At 39.8% G+C, this 22,455-nt stretch overlaps 1 protein-coding gene across 3 annotated transcripts in view; it reads right to left on the reverse strand.

Annotated features, from left to right (window-relative positions):
• The window catches only part of cfap20dc (CFAP20 domain containing), a 33,647-nt gene that overhangs the window by 5,218 nt on the left and 5,974 nt on the right, over positions 1-22,455 (reverse strand). For 2 of the 3 annotated variants that reach the window (XM_008319702.2, XM_008319704.3), the window contains 8 exons: positions 21,668-21,843; positions 21,482-21,575; positions 19,164-19,262; positions 18,946-19,068; positions 15,461-15,783; positions 12,453-12,782; positions 7,561-7,812; positions 1,999-2,060 (listed from right to left, as the gene is read on the reverse strand). In XM_008319702.2, coding sequence (XP_008317924.1) covers positions 1,999-2,060; positions 7,561-7,812; positions 12,453-12,782; positions 15,461-15,783; positions 18,946-19,068; positions 19,164-19,262; positions 21,482-21,575; positions 21,668-21,843 — 1,459 coding nt within the window. The remainder of the gene's footprint in view (positions 1-1,998; positions 2,061-7,560; positions 7,813-12,452; positions 12,783-15,460; positions 15,784-18,945; positions 19,069-19,163; positions 19,263-21,481; positions 21,576-21,667; positions 21,844-22,455) is intronic. The other variant, XM_025060271.1, reaches the window with a different exon arrangement.

Below are 22,455 nucleotides of genomic sequence, written 5' to 3' on the forward strand. Positions count from 1 at the left end.
CTGTCAGTGTGAAAATAGTGCCCTCTAGTGGCTGTCAGTGTGAAAATAGTGCCCTTTAGCAGCTGTCAGTGTGACAATAGTGCCCTCTAGTGACTGTCAGTGTGAAAATAGTGCCCTCTAGTGACTGTCAGTGTGAAAATAGTGCCCTCTAGTGGCTGTCAGTGTGAAAATAGTGCCCTCTAGCGACTGTCAGTGTGAAAATAGTGCCCTCTAGCGACTGTCAGTGTGAAAATAGTGCCCTCTAGCGACTGTCAGTGTGAAAATAGTGCCCTCTAGCGACTGTCAGTGTGAAAATAGTGCCCTCTAGCGACTGTCAGTGTGAAAATAGTGCCCTCTAGTGAGGCTTCGTTTTGAGGCTAAATACCAGAATTTTAGTTTAATAACGCTGTAAATATGTGTGTGTAAAAACACAGGTGATGGTGATGGTTATTGGGCTGTATCTGCACTCACTACGAAAACAATGATGACGATGATAGTGATGATTATTATCAGGATCATTATTATAATCAGTAATAGAGGTGTGCATTAGCAGTCACAACAAACAAACACCAGTAACATCCTAACATTACCATAATTGATCAGACAACACACACACATGCCTCGTCTGTGACTCCAGGCCTGGGACGATAATCAATAAATCTATTGATCGCACGATAAATGAAAATGTCGAAATAAATGCCAGCCTCGATATACAACCATGTACACACGCACGTCCGTTTGTTTTTCTAAAACAAAGCTAGACAAGTGCAGAATATGAAACCATTATGGAGTGGTTTCCAAATTGAGGGGCGTGGGCCCCCAAGAGGGCACGGCGCATTGCCGCAAACGGTCGCAACGAGGCAGAAATGAATGTCAATTTAAAATGTTTTCTGTATTCACGCTGCAGCGATGACATTGTAATGATCTGTAATTTTATTTCCTTTGTCCAATGAGAAAGCAGCTTTGTAGAAAGGACACATTTTATATAATGTTCGGTGGCGATTTGACAGACAGAGGGAGAGAGAGAGCGTTCAACAATAGTGATGTTTTTTCCAGGATAGTAATAGCACATTAATAAATCACAGAGAGGGAAAAAAGTCAATTAGAATATCAATCATCCATTAACCATTTTATCGTTCTGGTTCATGACTTTGTTAAAGTGCATGTTTTTTTATTTTATCTCTCATCTCGTCTGCGACGTAATTCAAAAAACCCAGTGAAAAACAGTGCTGTATTTTTCTGCTCTCTGCAGGAAAGTGAGTCCTTTTTATTAATGTGTTTACTTTTTGAGTAAATAGCCCAAACTTCACTCTGTTTACCGCGGTTAGTTTTCTGCTTGGTGGAACCTGACGTGTGGCTGTTTGGTATTAGAAATATTAAGGCTCCAACCAGGCAGAAACGCTTGGCCTCCTCACTGATGGATTTGTCCCTGGTTTGCCGCCCGGAATTAGACTCCGACTCAGGGTTCTCTGAATGATTCTGAATAAACCAAAAAGACCCCGATGTGAAATATTAATTACAAAACAGCCAACAACCACGCCAACATAGAGAAAGGTGTCATAAAAAGTTGCCCGCGATGAATCCAACAAGCACAATCACGGAGACAATAATTAGCACTTGTGAAAACGATAACAGCAGTTCAGGAGGGGAAAACGCACCAGCGTTTCCAGAACAGTCTTAATTTATGCACACTCATCTGTGAGAGAAACAAGCCCCCGTCTGAATATCTATCAAACACATGACATTTAGCCTTTGTACAACAGTCAGTGTTCACCATCTTATAATGGATCCCAGGGGGCGCTTTATGCACAAAGAAACCACCACAAAATTGCTGCTTGCATTAATTCCTTTTCTGTTTTTTTTTTTAAAGGCATAAAGTAGATCTGCTTGGCAGCGGCGTTTTTAACCACAACGCTTGAAACACAAATGGAATACTGATGATTTTTTTTTTCACTACAAATTCCCACAACTGGACATGATGTACAGCATTGCATGTGTGTGTGTGGATGCAGTGCTTACCTGGGGTTGGAGTGTTGGAGGGGGTTCATTTCACTCTGATAGTTGTGACCTTGATTCACTTGCTGGAACACAATGGCAGTTATGGAAAAAAGGGGAAAAAGAAAAAAAAAGAGAGCTTTAACTTTTTTTTTCTTTTTTCTTTTTAAACATATTGTCAGTCATTATCCAAAGCTGTCAGAGACAAAAATGTCAAAATGATTAATGATAAACATTTTAAGATTTTTGGACGTCAGTGACTCAGGACTGAACTGAAATCCACAAGATGTTTCTCTGATGTTTTTCTTTAGTAAATATATCCATGTAGGTGGGAAATGAAAGGTTCATAAAAAAGGCCGTTATAACGTTTGTTGTATGGACTACCTTGAGCTTCCTGAGTAAACAATACACGAAGAACAACCAACAATGGTGCTGATGAAAGGTTGACACGGAATAAGAAGAAAAAGAATTCTGTTCTTTGAATAAAGGTTCTGCTGCGGTTACAGGTGAAAAAAGGGTTTCTGAAGTGATGTGATATTTGTGAACATTCTATTATCACTGTTTTCTGAGAACACTGCAGCATTAATTACCCATCAGCCCTTGTTTTGTAGATATGACGCCTTGTTTTTAAAAAGTGAAATCACATGTACACAGAGTATGACTTTGTAGAACTATGTCGTAACGTTTGACAATTTGACGAGGTCTGTGACGTCAACCATCGTCGTCCTATTTTTGACTAATCCTGCTGCCATTCACGCAAAACAATTATTTTCCTCCCATTTACAGAAAGACTAATTCCATCCATAGGAAACAAATCACTTTGTGTTAAACTGAACAGTCGTTGCACTGGAACTGTTGTCACATTAGTCTGTCCATAAAACTATAAAAAAAATAAATAAACAAAAATGACATCAAAATTCTATAAATAAATAAAGATAAAGTTACCTTTAGCGTAGCAACACAACCAGGTGAACAGAAAGTGAGCAGAGTCGCACTGTAGCCATGTTCCAGTAAACAAATTAGCATACACAATTACTTGGTGATGTGTAAACTCAACCATCCACAAGGCCGTTAAACAGAGAGGAGATATTAGCATGTTCAGCCGTACGGTGCGTCTTAAGGTGTTTTTTAAACCGCTCTAATCCTAACAGAAGAAAACGTACAGCAAATCTTGTTCCTGTTTCCATTCCTGACGTTAAAATACCTCCAAACTGCTGATTTCGTTGACTTACTACAACAAACTTCTCATTAGGACGATGAGACGCAGAGCTCCAGTAGGAGACCCTCACAACTCTGTGGTGAAAACCTGTTCCAGAGTTTGTGGTCACTGGGTCTGATACTGAGAGTATGGAAGGTCTGATCCAATACGATACTGATCAAAATTTGATCCAACACCCAAACCCAAATGTTCATTTTGCTTAACCTTGTGAGCCCCGTCGTAAACAGGGACACTGTCGCAATGAAGGTATCGGATTGATATCGATATCGGCAGATACTGTAAGTTGCCGTATCGGTAATGGACATGAGGAAGTTGTATCGTGTCGTCGGTATCCAAGCGTTCCTAACCGACTGTACTTTCCTGTCCCTCTGTTAGTACTTGTACTGCAGTTCATTATGGTAAAAAGTTTCTGGACGGCGAGGCCTCAGGTGTGTTCTGTACGTCTGGCCTTGACAGATACATTTTTCATGAGCCTCGGGTCCTGGAGGCCTTTAGGTGAGGAATAATGACTGGTGGATGATAGAGAGAGGTTTGACGAACATAATAGCATTCAACAGTAGGAAACACAAGTGCATTAGAGTCTCTCTCTTGTCAAAGCTAAAAACCATATCACGGCCTCCGGGGACTATTTAAAGCCTAAAGCCTGTTTAAACGCCATTGCATTAAATTACATGACATTGACAAAGAAGTGTTCGTGTTGAGAACGCGGTGCTGGCAGTGCATAAGTAAATTTGAAGCTATCTGCGCGCTCCGCCGCTTTCATGAGATTGTCTTCTAAAAATAAGTAGAGACCTAAAATTGCACCCTGTGGAATTCTGCATGTAATATGTGCTGATGATGATGACTTACCTGTGGGATGATGGAGAAAATTCTTTTAGTGAGACCAGAGCTGAACCACATTTGTGCTTTAAGAGTTATATTAAAGCCAGCTCCTAGACTTTTATAAAGACACCGTGTTTATAGAAGACTTTTTTTTTTTTCCCTAATGGAATTTAAAGCACATCTGGTGATAGCAGTTGCAAATGTGTTAGTGTGAACAGACACACCGAGTGTGTGTGGTCAGGAGCCTGAGCACAGCTGCACTGGGTGTTTGCAGCTCCAGAGACTGTGTGATAACCATAGGCAGTTGATAAGAAATGGGCAAAGCTATCTGGTTGCAGATTATGGCTGCGAAGGGGGAGTCGGGGGAGAAGACTGATGTGCTCCACTGGATACAATAAACTAACAATAATAATGAAAAAAAAAAAAAAACCCAAACTGCTGTATGTATGTTGGTTTATGGGAAAAATGAGGCAACCTCTGGTATGATAGCTAACGCCGGGCGTTTTTCTTTTTACCGACAACAACAGCTTTAATCACTATTTCTTTGTAGTTCAAACAGAACCAAACCCAGAAAGCCAATTATTTTTGCAAGCGGGAAACAGGTTAAAAAGTTGGAGACCCACTGCAGTATTCAACCAATAATATATAACCATTTATTATTCCGTTTCACCACTATATCAGTATCAGATGATATTGGAAATTAAACGTTTGGTTTCCTTTAAATGATTGCCTTCTCCTAACAAATAGTTGCAGTGTCATCTAATGGTTTATGTACAGAACTTCACACAAATAACAATAGAATTTTTTTTTTAAATGCTAATTTATAAAGAAAGTATTGACAAAAATATCCAGGGCTTTGAATATTCTTGATTTAAAATATTGCTAATATTTATTTCAGCAAAGGAAAATTTTATTTTTCCATCTTGGCTGAAACTTGGGAGTTCAAACAGCATACATTTAAAATACTATTACTAAATACTTGAATATTTAAGACGGTTTATTATTAATTAATGTTATAAACAGAATGAGAAGTGGGTTTGTTTGCCGTACAATCTGTCTTTTCTTCTGATTATTTTCCTCCCATCTGTTGTGGAAACACAACAGGTAAAAAAAACCTCAACAACGTTTTGTTGAAGGTTTTACTACAGTGGACTCTGCTCCCTGATTTGGTGATGCTGCACCAAACACTGCCATCCATCTTACAGCTCCATCCCCTGCATTAGTGTCTCGCTAGAACCTGTTTTACTGATTTTTCTTTTGTGCATACAATTACCCTTGTTGTACAGCACATCTGCCACGGTGAAATTACAAGCTAAGCAGCACGACATTATTAGGTTTTTGACCTTAAACTGCTCTTCCCCGCCCTGTAATTCTACCCCCCCCCACACTAACAGATTTTTTTTTGCTCTATTTATCCTCGCTGGAATTTTAAAGCACGATAAAAACCTGTGCTTGCATGCTCAAAAATACAAAGTTAGTTTATTTTTATTAAAAGAGAAAGTGCAGGACCAGGTTATTCTGACAGAAATCAGGGCTTCGGGGCCGCGTTTCTAAAAGAGCCAACAGTTTCTGTGGAGCATTCATTAAGAAATAACAAGAAAAGGTGTGTTGATTTATGTCCAAGGCTGTTTCGCAGCACAGTCACTTAATTGTACAAAAGGACAGTGACTGTGATGGTATGAATGTGCCTGTGGCGATTCATCACGGCTCACCTCACTACTTTATGTTTGGTTCACAAAGATGAATTATCAACCTAGATTCTTTTTTGGTTCTTCTAATACCCAGTAGAAAACATTATCATGAAAAATAGATACCATCCTCGGCTTTCCAACCCTGAACTCGGCCTAGGGCGGAAGGAATTTGCCACTGACTACACGTTAGGAACCGTTAGCGCAGACGGCGTGTGATTTAGCCGTACAGTATGTGAGTTTAGTTTCTCTGTCAGCATCTCGTCCAGACCACCTTAACAAGGGTGGAGCTAACTGACGAAATAATATATCACAGGTGTCCCTTATTCTTTACCCACCTAGTTTAACGCTATCAACTTTATTCAGTGGGTTCATGTCAAGCTAACGAACGCTATCAACTTTATTCAGTGGGTTCACCTCAAGCTAATGAGAACACGTTGTTAAAAAAAAAAAAAAAGTACCTATAAGCTAAAAGATAATCAGAATTGTTTATTAGTTAACAATATTTTTATACCGACTACCGCTGGCTCTACGGCTAACCGCTAAAGCACAGCCTTATCAGCTGGTAGGGTAGCCGTTTAGCTAGTGCTTAACATTTACTGTAGTTAGCACTTGCTATGGTGCTAATCCGTTTTAGCCCAAGCTAATCAACTAGTGTTATTACATTTTAGCTAGCATTTTACGTACTGTATGGTGATTATTTTGTATCTATTATTTCTATCGTAGTCCTTTAATTTTTTTTTACATTTATCACTATTATTTCTATCGTAGTCCTTTAATTCTTTTTTTTTTTTACATTTATTATATGTCAACAAAGCCTTTTTTGGCAAATAACATTGTGTTGCATCAGATTTGAATAATCAATAATGAATCCAATAATAAATAAAGCTGTTTCTGTTAATCTATTGTTCAAACTTTCTTAAATAATGAAGGTTTTACTATTGTTATTTTTCATAGTTTTATATTAAATTTGACTTTGTGATCGTTCATCTATCAGCGAGTGTCCTCTTACTTTTTTTCTTTTTTTACTTTTACTATACGTATTCCTATTATTGTGCTTATTAAAAGTATTATCAAAACCCTCGTTAAAAAATACCTCTGGGTTTTGAGAACTCAAACTCCTGACATTAGTTTTCCCAGTAGAAAACTGAACCTAATTTAATGTTGCCTGGATTCTGCCGACAAGTCTGTTTTTGACAAGGACTCCTGAAATGATAATCCCCGGTGTTCTACTTTAATCTGGGGACATCATCAGATATGTTTGTACAATAACCGGAACAGATATAACATACGCCACCTACTGCATGTGTGGTGATTATAATCACTGGGGGATCCTACGGTGGCCCCCCCAGTAGATCCGGGGTTAGGGTTCCCGTCGTCATGAGTGCAGTGTGCTTATGCTAATGGACCGCGGATCTACACGACCTTCAGTAGCCAGGAGAAGGCTGCGCCACATTTGAATTCTAAAAATACTTCTGGGTGTAATTTGAAATGACATTAATAATTTTCAGTCTCAGGGGCAAACTGTGGATATTATGCCAATGTACTTGTGTTCAGCTGAGAGAGGCCGACTGATATATATATATATATTTTTATCCACCCCACATCTTTTGAAGTGCAGAAAAGGCACCGGAGGAAGAGGTAGATTAGCACATCACGGTGGCTCAACACAACAGACCTGAAGTGGAATTAGAAAATAAAGGATCGTCGTCGGAGAAATTGTTCCAGACAACTCACTCACACATCTACTTCCTGTGGATCACATGCATGCGTGATGATTGTTTTCATGAAATATTGAGCGAAGCTGGAACACACACACACACACACAGGTCTCAGAACATAATTTCTTAATGTCACCTGGGTCCAAGTGGTGGTGTCATCACTGCTTATGCTCACGCTGACATTACACTGGCGGATCTGAGATTCACTGAGGCCCGGGGCTCTACATTCATCTTCCTCCTGTTCCCGTTTCAGGCTTGCCAGCATTTGGAGTTCCTCCTCCTCCTCCTCCTCCTCTTCCTCCTTCTCATCCCCTTGTAACCTCAGACTGCCAAGCAGGTGTAAGTCATTATGACTGGAATCAACAGGCTTCGGTGGCTCATCTTCCTCCTTTAAAATGATCGCCCATAAAACAAAGATTACATATTTGGAAGCCGTCCAAAAGACAATACTTCACACACAGACTCACACACACACGTGAAACACACCCGCAGTAGTTTGTGCCGCAAACTCTAGACAGACCAAAAACTCTGCGGCGTTAAAACGGGTGATAAACATTTTCTCCTGTGGAGGTTAATCATATTGACTGGTGGATCAGGAATGCATCACGTCTTACCTGATTGGTCAAGTACTACAAATCCCACTCCCAGAGCAATTTGGCACGGGAACTGAAAAAGCACTAAAACTAAGGGTAATTCAGTTTTATATCAATTTGATAGGCGATGGCACAGGGGAAAAAAAAAAAAGAAAAGAAAGAAAAATAAATACCGCCAAAAGTTTGGTCAGAGGGAAAGTATAGCCGCTGAAAATGTCACAGGTCTGGGTACGAAAAGTACAGCGACCAAAGGACAGGTCTCTGCAACAAAGGATGAGTCGCGTCTCAGCAATTTGTACTGAACTTCACAAGAAAATATTACTGTCAAATTCAACCGAATAATTCAACGTGAAAATGTAGTGTCGCATTTATCCCCATCAACGCCGACAATCGCAGCGTTGTGGAAAGATTCAGACGGAAATCTCTGCGTAAAGGCCAAGGGCAGAAACTGCTGCTGATTTTGCTTGACCTTTGAGCCCAGAGACGTTGGTACGTCGGAGATAATGCATCAAAAATGCTCTCCGAGACTTTAATTTCATTTTTTGTAAAGGCCACTGCTGAATGTGGATGACCTTCAAGGCCCTGGGCAGCGATGCATTAGAAACTAGGATCCAACTGTGATGGACACGTCCTCAAAGGCTTGGTACTGCATCAATAAGTCGTTGTCTCTAAATACAGCCCCCTGCTGGTGAAAGAAAACCCGCTCATTAAGACAGTGATATGAACAACAGCAGCTACAACTACTGTGAAATGGGAGTTCATTTATGACGGGCCGAATCTGTAGGGTAAAAAAAAAAAAAAAAAATTTTTTAGCTGGAAAATGCTAAACCTCAGGCACAACTGACCGACCTTGTATATTTTTTAATTTATCGTTCGTACGTTGCTTTGTTAATATGATTTTATTTAGGGTTTTTTTTAAGTCCGTTGCTTTGTTAATATGATTTTATTTATATTTTTTTATGCTAATCTGCCTTTTGTTTGTTAGCAACGTCAACAAAGATCTGTGGAAAAATAATAAATAAAAAATAAACATGAATCTTGAACAGACTGTGTTTGCGTGGAGGGCCTGCCTGCAGTCCAGATCTGTCTCCGATTTCAAATATGTGTCTGGTAATAAAGTAGAGACGAGAGAAGTTTATGTTTTTAAACGAATTAAAAAAAATTGGCGAAAAAAATCCTTGCTTCAAAACCACAAAAAAGAAAAATTATAAAAATATATATTTTTTATAAGTTTATGTTTTTAAACGAATTAAAAAGAATTGGCGAAAAAAAAATCCTTGCTACGAAACCACAAAAAAAAAAAAATTATAAAAATATATATTTTTTATATTTTAATTACCAAACAACCTTAAGGGTAATTATTTGAAATAGTCATTTATTTGAGTTCACTTTTGGCTCTTTTTTTCTATTGCTAGATAAATAACTTTTTTTTTTTAAATTCTTTTTGATGGTGGTTTTATTTTCTTCATCTGTGCCTCATCAACAACAGGTGACCCACATCTTTAAGGTAAACGTCTCCTTGTAGATCGTTAAATGTCAGCTATAAATTACCCTAATGTACAATGTTCATTAGTAAAAAATGAACGTGTGCATCTATTATTTACTGTTGATGATGAATCAACCAGTGTTTAATTAACTCATTCAACAGTCAAATAAGAATTCTGCTCAGAGGATGGGACCTTAAAATTGGATTTAGTGGTTGAAAGAATATGCAAAGTGGATTCGCCCGACAAAGTGCAACCAGGCACGATGTTGCCATGGTGTTGAATCTGTGACAGCAGGTAAACACGGCGTGTGTGTGTGTGTGTGTGTGTGTGTGGAGGGGTGAAGGGGGGGGACAAACAAACCCCATGTCATATTTCACTGACAACCCTTCAGTCAAGACCATGTGCATCCTCCTCCAGTTGGCATGAATCAGTAGTCAGGAGCAGCACTGATGAAGGATTCTCCGTTATGTCTCAGTGGTGAGTTGTGTAACTGCAGACAGCAACAGCTAAGTGACAGATCTCCCTTCAGGCCCGCTGATCGCTGCGGTTGACTATCCTCTGATCCTGGATCATTTTAAGTGGAGCGGGGGCCTCCATCAGTCTGCGGCAGACTACTCTCATCTTTTTCCTTCTCGCCTCTACAAACCTCTTCATCTGTCCAAATCATTATTGATACGCATATTACAGACAAAACGATACATCCAGACAGAGACGCCACCAGAGCTTTTCCAAAGCCGAGACGCCCGCCGCAACCTCAAACCAAGACTAACATCAGTCAGACTGTAACACAGTGGGGGAGGAGAGGGGGGCGGATTCTATTTAAGTATATGTTTATTAAGGGTCACACGCTGGTGGAGCGGTTAGTACTGCTGATTTACAAAGAGAACGTCAACGGTTCAATAGCTCCATCCAATCTATACATTTTGTTTTCTCGTTTGCGGTCGTTCCCCCCTATTCTCCAGTCTCCTGCTACATTCCAAAGACACAGACCAGTGTGTTCTGGTAGACCAGTACCAGACCATGAAACACCAGGTACTAGTCTGCCAGTCCCCACGGAAAGAACTTCATCTACGTCAGTCTGGATACTATTTTATTTTTTTAAAGAATCACTTCTATACGCTCCTCTCTTCAAACCTCAAACTAACTTCAGAAAAAAAATAAGTGGAAAAAACAAATGCCGCAGGACAGCTTCTTTAAAAAGGTGGGAGCTAATGATGAGACAGCAGATGGCTCCAAAACTGCCATCAAAAAGGAGGCTGCGTTTGAAAGAAAAAAAAAACCAAAACACCGCAAGGCCTTGAAATGAAATGACATAATATCACACAATAATTGTATTCATGTGATAATGAAGTTATACATGATGCACTTAAGAGCTTATTGTGACCTTCTCTCTCTCTCTCTCTCTCTCTCTCAGATATCTCAACTGCTGGTCTGTGGGAAAAATCGTCAGGCATAAAATTGTGTCTTTTGTGCTAAAAAGGTTTGGAGGATCATTGGTCTAGAGTGTATCCCTAACCCTTTCCCAAGGACTCCTGGAAGAAGAGCCCCCCCTCCACACCTCCACCCCCCCCCCCTTTGGATGACTAAGTAAATGTGTATTTCTACAGCAGAAAAGAGTTTTTTTTTTTCCCGTCATTGTTGTTTCTGTATGTTTGTTTACATCTGGGTGTAAAGTGAACCTTGGAGTTGATCAAAGGTTCCTGTTGGTAGAAACAGTTGACAGGAGCGCTCTTTGTACGCAGGTAGAGCAACAACAACAACAACAAAAAAAAAAAAAGCCCCACAGCCAGATAAATGAGGCTCAAACCTCGGTAGAAGTCATTTCTGCCTGACGTCTCACACCAGCAGCCACCTCTTTTAATGTTACACTGATTCATATAAAACAAACTTCAGAACGCGTTTGCGTCTCTTTCTTATAAACAACATCAAAACCGCAGCTAACGGCGATGCAAAGCTGCGCTGACACCGACGCCCGGATTTTGCACTTTCTCTTAATGTTTCTGCCAGCTTTTACGTTTTTCAAAAAGCATCAGAGATAAAATAAATAACATACAGCTTGCACTTGCAAATTTAAAAGATGTGAGGTGGGAGGTCAGAACAGTCGTGATGGGAAAAAAAAAAAAAAAAAAAAAAAAAAGAACGATAATGAGCGTTCCTGCTCTGTGAGTGGCCCGTGGCCTTAATGGCCACAAAACTGAGCATCAAAATGTGAGAATTTCACAGTGATGCCAGTGAGGCCACTGGAGAGGTCTGGAGTTAATTACACCGGTGAAAATAACACTACAAATAACAACATTTTTTTTCTTCCGTCTGGTATAAAAAGTACAGTGTGTTCAGCTTTAAATTGGTGAAGAACAGATGTGGTTAAATTGAGAGGTAATTAAAAAGATTGACTTTTTTTAAAAAAATCTGTATCTTCCTCGTATTTTCAAATGGCTACGGTTTTTACATTTTTTTTTCTACAAATGAACTAGACAAAACTTAACCATTCTGAGGTAGATCCTGTAGGTGGCGGTAAAAACTCGAACAATCCAGAACAGATAGTAAAACCCAAAGTCTAGGGTCACGGGAATTAGCTTAGCTTAAATAAATAAATAAATAAAAATAATAACATATATGGAAAGTAATCCAAATGACATTTAAGACAAGAATATTGAAGTTATTTTACATCTAGTTGTAAAACTTTTTACACCAACGCAGTTTAAAAATTGTCCAATTCTCATGTGCAGCTCTAGGGGGCGCTTGAGTACCACTAATGTTAAGCAAACCATAGCTTGAGAAGCACCTTCTTAGACTTTATACAGCTCACTCAACTCATGTACCAGAACATCACAAACGCATTTACAGCACCCCCTGCTGGACAGGGGAGGGAGGTAAATGTTCAAGAACAGTGGTTGATGTACATCGTTGCATACATTTTCTTGAGCTGATGAAGTGCAGAACCTTACCTGGTGCAGAGAGGCGTCATCTGGTTCCACTTCCTGCCGGAGACTCCTGGAAGGCGCCGCTCTGCTGCTCCCGTTCTGCACCTGCTTCGCTCCACGCCCTGGTCCACTTCTGCCATGTTTGGACTCCTGCCTGCTGCTCCTCACGCCGGGTGAGAGGCAGCGTGAGGGGGCGACGGCCAGTCCAGGTCCCCCGCTGGACGAGGACTTAATGTGACGGTCAGAGACGCCGGAACTGAGCTCTCCTGGCAGCGTCTTATGGGGACTAGGAGACTTCAGGAGGTTCAAACCAGGACCAGGAGATCTGGGAGTGGACGGACTGGAGTTCTTCTCCTGGAAGAAACACAAGGAACCAGAGTTAGAGCAGAACACACTGTCGAAGAGAGGAACTTTAAACACCCAACAATATATATAAGACCCTCTTGGGTTTTTTTTTTTAAATGATTAAAAAAATATGGTGATAATTTGAGTTTGAATGACCGTGACCAGAACGTAAATGATTAAAAGTCGTATAATAACTTAAAAAAAGAAAATATTATCGTCCGTCATCTGTGAATGTTGCGTCACTGCAGATTCAAAGCCAACACTCAGTCTTAGCCTCAGTTTGGTCTAGAAATACGTACTGTATCACCTATGGTCGACCATAACAATAATAAGTAATAATAATAATAATAGTAATAATTAAATATTTTCAAATATATCAGTCACTGTTCTTGGTCTTCATTGTAATTCCTTTGTTGTTTTTTTTGAAACCCAAACCCAGCTAAGAACACAGTGGTAGCCAGTGTGTTGAAGGAGAACATAAATTATATGTGGACGGAGGGAAAGTGATTATGCTGAAGATTTCATTGAATTGGGTCACAGCTAGAATTCATTGTTTGGAGTCACAGCTGCGGTCGTCCACAAAGGAGCCGGCCACTAAGTTATCAGCACTTCTTTTCTCGCATTTGATTAAAACCTAACTGCAAAGGCCCCAAATTGTTCCCACTTAATGGAATATACTGAGAGAAATTTAATGAAATTCGATTGCATTTCTTAAAACCTTTCCGAAGTAGAACTCGCAGAAATATATGTAAGCTTTCTAACAAAAAGAATATATTTTTTGGGGGGAAAAACGGTGGAGAAATATTCCTATGTACGACTGTGGGAAAACGACGGCGTGTTTATGATACGGCCAACTGCGGCGTACATTCGCCCTTTAGTTGAAAGCCTATCAGAGCCCACGCTGATTCATTTTAATCCCATCTGCTCCATATGGTGTTCATGTTGACCTCTGCTCGGTTCCTTATCATTTCATAAATGCAACTGAAAAAAAAAAAAAAAAAAAAAAGCAATAAACTTCATGAATTATTTAAAGGGCCTTATGTAAGTGTGAGTGAGACGGATGAGCGTTTTTTGTTTTTTTTCTGTTTCGTTATCAATGCACCAAAATAAATTACAGCTATTACTTATGGCTGATTTTGATCCACCGTAATTGTATTCTGTGCATGTCAGAGTCATTGTGTTTGTTTTGTTTGCCTTTTAATATTTCTCTGTGTTGAAGAACAGATGTGGGGCTCGGAGGAATTGTAAAAAAAATCTGATGCAACACCTTGAAAGCTGATTTTTCTCCCAGTCTGGAGTCGAGCAACCTGCCGAAAATAAAGATAAATCACAACGAGGCCCGTCTTCATCAGGTGGGTGGGAATGGTTTGGACTTTTTAATGGCCTCAGCATCTAAGAAATACAAACTGAACCTTTCAGTCCACCTGCGTGTGTGTGTGTGTGAATGGTGAGAATTGTAATTAGGTCAAGGTTAGGGTTTGAGTCCCATAAGTCTCTCCATTCGTCTTCTACGTTTTCTGCTGACAAATACAAATATGAATACAGATATTTCCATGTTGTTGTTGAATACATTGATACTATTTTTGTATTGTTTTGTTTCTTCATGTTTTAAAGATAAAAAGTACACAGGGATTTTTCAAACAAAAAAACAAACAATAAATCAGATACGCTGATTCAACAGATTTTTCTGTATGATTATTCAGGATATTTTTTGGAGGATAGGAAATATTTCTATCAGCAGTAATGGAACTCGTTCGTTGCCTTTTGAGGTCAAAGGTTGGGATAATGCGAGTACCAGAATAGACCATCAGTGTTGTTCTACTTTTCTGGTCCACCTTCACGGTGCATAGACATGAAGTTTGAAGTGCGACACCACCTTCACGGTGCATAGACATGAAGTCTGACAAAGAATCACGCAAAAAAAAAGATCCCACAGTGAAATCAGCCACAGTCAACTGATCGAAGTCTTTCAAGGTCCACTAAGGTGTAAAGGGTTTGTCACAACACACTTTCATTTAGGGATCAATATGTTTTCACTTCAATATTTTTAGTCCATTATGATGATTTTAACACATTTCTGGCAGGTCAAGATATAGTTTTTTTTTTTTTGCATAAAGTGGACGCTTTGGCTTTGGAGGACGTCTTTATTTTTCAATATTTTTCAATTAAAGCCACAGTATAAGATGATGTATTTTTTAGTCTTTTTTAAAAAATTATTATCATTTTTTTTAATCATTTTTATGTCTGCACTTATTGTGGTTAATTATGACTTTATAGGACATTACATATTTTCAAAGTATTATTTCTTTTTGCTAATTTACGACATAATGTTATACTGTATGTTCATGTTCCTGCATTACACACATAAGAGTAGGTTTCACAGTCATTAGGGCATATTTTTGAGTTATGATCAGCAATAAATGTCAGGAGAGAAAGGCTTAAGCATAAATTTCTTACTTATATTCAAGTAAATAGGTTTCATTGGTGGAGCTGAAAGACGCAATTAAATATTTGCTCATGATGTCACTTTGCCGTTCTGAAGCGAACACATCATATGAAGCCGACCGTTGAACGAGACGTAACGCAGCCTCTCAGCGAATTCAAGGACGACCGTCATTAGTGTCAGATCCACGTATTTCAGATGTGCATTCTAAGTACACTTCACTAGTGTTCCGGTCCAAAAGTACCTCATCACTTTCGCTGCCGATAAAGTCATCTTCTGGTCGCGCCTCGTGTCGCTGCCCACTCCCGCTCTGTGCCTGATCAAGTCCCTTCTCCATTTTCTCCTGGTCACCCTGGCCTTGCCCTCGTTTGGGTGAGTGAGGCTGCGATGAGAAACTGAACACCTCTTCTTGCAGGGTGAGCTGGGGCTCCGACCCTTCATTACTCTCCCAGCTACTCCAGGCCTGCAGGTCACGGGGCAACGCTGCCCGGGGGGGGCACGAGGGAGGCTCTGACGTGGGGGTAGTCAGTCTGAAAATGTCCTTCGTGGGACTGAGGCTGAAATCATCTGAAAAGAAAAAAAAAAAAAAGGACCCAGGAGAATTTAAAAACGAGGGAAACAGGACTATTTTTGACATGAGGTTAAAAAAAAAAAAAAGGATCCAGGGAAATTTAAAAATGGGGGAAACAGGACTATTTTTGACATGGGGTAAAAGAAAAAAAAAAAAAAGGACCCAGGAGAATTTAAAAATGAGGGAAACAGGACTATTTTTGACATGGGGTTAAAAAAAAAAAAAAGGATCCAGGAGAATTTAAAAACGAGGGAAACAGGACTATTTTTGACATGAGGTTAAAAAAAAAAAAAGATCCCGGGAAATTTAAAAACAAGGGAAAAAGGGCTTTTTTTTGCATGGGGTTAAAAAAAAAAAAAAGGACCCAGGAGAATTTAAAAACGGGGGAAACAGGACTATTTTTGACATGAGGTAAAAGAAAAAAAAAAAAAAGGACCCAGGAGAATTTAAAAATGGGGGAAACAGGACTATTTTTGACATGGGGTAAAAGAAAAAAAAAAAAAAGATCCCGGGAAATTTAAAAACAAGGGAAACAGGACTATTTTTGACATGAGGTAAAAGAAAAAAAAAAAAAAGGATCCAGGAGAATTTAAAAACGGGGGAAACAGGACTATTTTTGACATGAGGTAAAAGAAAAAAAAAAAAAAGGACCCAGGAGAATTTAAAAACGAGGGAAACAGGACTATTTTTGACATGAGGTTAAAAAAAAAAAAAAAGGACCCAGGAGAATTTAAAAACGAGGGAAACAGGACTATTTTTGACATGAGGTTAAAAAAAAAAAAAAACGATCCAGGAGAATTTAAAAACAAGGGAAAAAGGGCTTTTTTTTGCATGGGGTTAAAAAAAAAAAAAAAAAGGATCCAGGGAAATTTAAAAATGGGGGAAACAGGACTATTTTTGACATGGGGTTAAAAAAAAAAAAAAGGATCCAGGAGAATTTAAAAACAAGGGAAACAGGACTATTTTTGACATGAGGTTAAAAAAAAAAAAAAGGATCCAGGGAAATTTAAAAATGGGGGAAACAGGACTATTTTTGACATGGGGTAAAAGAAAAAAAAAAAAAAAGGACCCAGGAGAATTTAAAAACGGGGGAAACAGGACTATTTTTGACATGAGGTAAAAGAAAAAAAAAAAAAAAAGGACCCAGGAGAATTTAAAAATGGGGGAAACAGGACTATTTTTGACATGAGGTTAAAAAAAAAAAAAAAAAAAGGATCCAGGAGAATTTAAAAATGAGGGAAACAGGACTATTTTTGACATGAGGTAAAAGAAAAAAAAGAAAAAGAAAGATGTGGTTTGTTTATCATGACATTTAGAAAATCAAATTAAACTCTTAAAGCTACCACGCAGGACAACAACCGTATTTGTGAGTCAAGAACACACTGTACATGTGTGAAGCTCTGCTCTCCAAACACTTGACAGCAGTGGAATATTAATGTAATCATATCTGAACACACGGCCCACTGCTCACTTGTCACTAATGAGATAATTGATGCTCTAATGTTGCTTGGACTTATCTTTTTTCCTTGGTTATGAAGTGATGTATATACATATATAAATATGTACATGAAATATGTCTAATAGTCTTGTTCATCTCATGAAGATGATTCTGATTCACATCTTTAACACATACTGTAAAAACACCCTGTGCTGCACATCCAAACCTCCCACCGTCCTCTCTCTCTCTCGCTCGCTCTCTCACAGTTGCACTAACACACAGTCCACACACATTATTATTTGCACACATGGCAGGAGCATAAAATACCATCTCAACGCCCAGCATGTGTTGGTGGAGGCTTCAACCTCAGGTCAGATGCCTGGCCTGCGTCAGACCAGCCTCAGCGAGCGGAGGGCAGTGTGGAAGTCTAGGGCTGACAGGCTGACTGACACGATTGTCAAACGGATTTCGCGGAGACCGTAGACCGATCGATATCGTTGAGGACAACGGCCTCGTTGGAGTTCTGGGGAAAAACAACGTTTGATGCGTTGGAGGTAAACAGCAACGACTAAAACTCACGAACTCTAGAACCTAAAGAATTCTACGTGGTCGTGACGTAGTTCAGGACGATTTGAGTTATAGTTTTTATTTAACATTTTCCCACATTAACGAGTCCATAATTTGGATGAGTCATAAATAAATAAAAGGTGTAAAAAAAAAAACACTTGCTATTTATCATTCTGTTCCAAGAATATCAAGAAAAAAAAAAGGGTGTTGTCAAATCTAAAAATGTTGATCCATCCTCATCAGTCATGATGAATTGTGATAAATTAGGATCGTGATTAATCGTGATTAATCCACAGCCACCGTGTGATTAATCAGGTTTTCGGTGCCGAGCGTGTGTGTTTTTTTTCCAATTCCATTTCTTGACGCCAGCGTATTTTTCAAGGGTTAAAAGACCTTTCAACCTCAAGTGAAGTCATTCATTCCCGTGTGTGAGCAAGGTGCAGGTGATTCTTTAAATCTTGGAAAGAGCCACTTCTATCTGAATGAGTGAGCACATTTGAACCACTTGACAGTATAATCACTTTCTCTAATTGCCCACTGTGTGGCCAACCCCGGGCCCTGGAGATGTCCCTCTGACTTCTATTTAATGTGCCACATTACCATTAACGAACTAACTACTTGCAGTCTGTAGGCAGGGCTGCAGCAAAGGAGCAAGGGAGAAACATCCATAAATGAGCTGCAGTGCATGTGCCCAGTGTGGGATTAGGTGTGCATGTGAGAGTGTGTGTGTGTGTGCATGTGAGAGTGTGTGTGTGTCAGCAGTGGCAGCAGAGTTTCTGAGGGTTTGCGCAGGGGCCACTTGGACAAAAAAGTCTGTTAATGGCCTTGACGCAGGTCATGAAAAATTAAAAAAGGGGAACAGACAATGGGGTCTGCGGCAGAGAGAGGGGCTCATTAAAATTCATGCCATATTTTAAAGTGATCTGATTCATAAATTAGGCACGGGGTTTTTTTTTTTTTTTCTGCCCTGGTATAATCAGAAGATGCAAATGTGATATCAATATCACTCAGCATGCATATAATTCTCCCCTTTTCTGCCCCTCGTGCCGCCACGGCCGGCTCCCTTCTCCGTCACCGTGGAGGTGCACATGTCCCGCTGCTGCCTCCTGCTGTCACGACCCCTCTCCATTAAGGAGAGATGAGTAAGCCTTACCTGCCTTCAGGTGCTCTGTCTTATCTATCAGGGTCAAAGGTCTCTGTTTGATCTCCTCCTCGCTGCATGATGGAACCTTCTCCTCGTTTTTACTTCTATTTCTGTAGCGGCCGGACGCAGCATCTGGACGGGAGTCGTGAGAATGAGTCGCCGTAACCCAGAGAACCACACCGTGATGTATTCAACGCCGGGCGGAGAAGGTACTGCACATAGTTTACCTGGTGATGTAAGACCATCTGCTCCTGCTCGGAGGACCACCGGCTTCTTTGATTTCTGCCTGTCAGCTGGGGGATGAGGCTGCGTCCTGCCAGGTGTTCCTACATATACAAACTTTTATCATTAGCAAAGCATCCTGAAAAGGGAGTAGTCAGACAACCGTGTTGTTCAAGGTTAGCGGAAGCATTTCCTTGAACACTTTTTTCTTTCTTTCTTTTGAATCCGAAATCCTATTAATCAAGCCTTCCACCAAAGTGATGCTTTTCAAGGATTTTTTGTTTTGTTTTGTTTCAACATTCAAATGACAAAACTTTCCACTTCTTTTCTAGGTCAAGGATGGGGTACACACGGGCGAAACAGAAAGACAAACAGTCATTCAACTGAACATTAACCTACAGGTTTATGGACTGTGAGAGAAAACATGCAGCATCCATACATTAAGGCCGGGGTTCCCAACACCCGGTTGGGGGACCGGTATCGGGCCGCGGTGGGACTCAGTGAAAAATATGTACGTTTGTACAATGAAATGTAGTTTTACTAATTTACTTTATTTAAAAATAATCTAGTAATTCAGACTCTTGATAGTAACTGAATTTGAAAGATATTTTATTTATTATCAAAAAGTAAATATCCTACAATGGCGTGCTATTACTGGTCCACAGTTGACCAGACATTGGTACAAAAAAGATAAGCTAACTACGTTACTGGTTTATAATAATGTATAATAATGTTTTGGTTTATAAAGGTCTCAAACCCTAAGTTGATGTTTCCAGTTTAGTTGTAAATCCACTGACAGGTATTTTAGCTCAGAATATTTGAGCGAGCAGCTAAACTGTGGCGTTCCTCAGGGCGCGTGTTTCTTGGACGACTCTGGTTTTTTAATTTACATACTGCCTCTTGGACACATTTATGAACCGGATGTTTGCTCTCACATTCAAGTGGACCGAACCCAAAAGTACTTCACGTTCAACTACAATGAGCCTGAAGCCATCGAGACGCTTACCAACAGCATTAGTCACATCCAAAGCCTCGTGGCGGCTAACATGTCACACTTATAATTCAAACCATACGCACACACACACACACAGAACAAGTTCCACTTCAGTCTCTGAATATTTCTAATGAATTGCCTCAGTCATTATTTCAGTGAGACAGTTTTGATTAATTCAGATTGTGAGATTTTTAGAAAGTGACAAAATTTTTTTTTTCTCAAGTAGCAGAAACCACAGTGAGACATTAACACATGCATTTATTTAGCATCTTTAACAACAACGCACCCTCCAGTTACAGAGGGTCCACAACGCCGTGTGAACAAAGAGCATATGAGCCTCGTTTGAGCTTCTCTTCAGTGGCTCCCAGTTAAGTTTAGCATTGATTTTTAAATTTTAATGATCACTTTTAAAGCACTTTCTGGTCTTGCTTGCTTGAATATATTGTCGCATCATTGAGGTCCTGATCAAAAGGCTTATTAATGATTCATAAAGCAGGCTGTGGACCAGGGGATTAGACTGGCTTACCACCATCTTTTCATCACTGGAAAGAAATCTTGACTCTGAGCAATTTTTGTTTTGGAAAAAAAAAAATCTATACCCATTGCCCGTCGTTCCCCAGCCACCTAGTGCTGATTCAAGGCTCGGATAAATTAGGACGGTTGCATCAGAAGGACATCCTGTGTAAAAATCTGTGCCAATATCACTTTGCAGAATATGAGCTCTGGCTCCCTGTGAACGAGGTGAACATCCTTCCTTTACTTTATCATTACTATTACTATTATTGCTATTTTAAAGGCCAACGTAGCAGTTAAAGTTAAGTCAAAGTCCCCGCGGAGGAGATCGATTTAGAAATCTCATTATAACTTATAATTTGCTTTCAGATAAAGTAACTTATCAAAAATAATGCACATAATTGCACGTTTATTCTATCCCTAAAGTCTTGCACAACTGTTACATTTACGTAACCAGCCCAGTAGGTGGCAGTAATGCACCTAAAGTTCCTTTACCAGCAGCATAAACGACACAAAGGCAAGTTTCTGTGGCATTTGACATCCATTTGTGGCAGTGCTGCCACCCACTGGTCATTTTGTTCTTCACCTCTTTCACTTTAATTTACTGTTGTATGAAAACAGTGGGGAATAAGAATGTTTAGTACTAAGACACGTTCACATTTTTTATCTACCTGTTCCTTTAAGACCAGCGTTAACTGTGTTGCCTTAGAACTTTTCAAAATAAAAGTGTTCGTTAAACATTTAATATGTGAACGGGCATAAATAATATAAATAAGACTAAAGACAGAAAGATACAGAAATCTTAATAAAAGTTACCCGTGTGATCCTCTGGTGAAACGCTCTCACTCTGGCAGCCGATGCTCTGAACTTCCGCTGGAACGCCTTGGCTCCGTTCACTGACTGACGCCTCCTTTGAAGAACAGAGGACGATTTTAAACAAACATATGCTCCGTTTAAAGCAACGTCTATTTATTCATTTTAAATAAAGATTTATGCATTTACCATATCAGAGATTTGGAGTACACTCCTAGTCATTCTGCCTGAGGCTAAGCTGCTTTTTCTTCCGGGCTGTGGTGGTGCGGCTGCTGAGGGTTTGAAGCCCGAGGCAGTGTGTAAAACACTCGGTGTCCTCACCCGATGATTACTGCTTGATGTGGCAGCGTTTGACTGATCGGGCACTTGAAAGAAAGTCCAGGTAGTGAATTAATGTCAATGACGTCATATATATAAAACAACACTCACAGTCAGTGATGATAACAACTCCAAAGTATTCTCAGAGCCTGTGTTTTTTTTGTGTGCATACATTCCCCACATTAAGTAGACGGCACTGGGTGCACTAACTAAGTACACGACTGCAGGCTCCTGCTGGTTTTAAATCATCTTGTCCAGGACTCAGGAGGTATCACTGCAGTGTCGTGGCCTTCAGCACAGATCTGTGAGCTGCACATGGTCTGGAGCTGCAGCCCATTGATCAAACATTCATTTACATATTCAACAAATAAAGTCAACGCAAATAAAGTCAGACCAGTAAAAATCCTCATTTCTGTGCTGTTTATCCCTCCGTGTATTCCACTACGGTCAGTGTTTCATCAGGAGGAAATAATGGGCTGCCATGGAGACGGTGACATAACCATGAACTGACCCTCTCATTAGGACAAGTCCTTCACCCAGAAAACATTTGTCTGTCTGCACTTGAGTAGAGTATACACAAACAACTGTCCCCAAAGAAACAGGGAAAAATACCAGGTGAGACGGACAAAGAAACAACGTGTGTGATCAGAGTGAGAAGG

This window comes from Cynoglossus semilaevis, chromosome 11, assembly GCF_000523025.1.
Source record: "Cynoglossus semilaevis isolate Cse_v1.0 chromosome 11, Cse_v1.0, whole genome shotgun sequence".
In the NCBI taxonomy this organism is placed as follows: Eukaryota; Metazoa; Chordata; class Actinopteri; order Pleuronectiformes; family Cynoglossidae; genus Cynoglossus; species Cynoglossus semilaevis.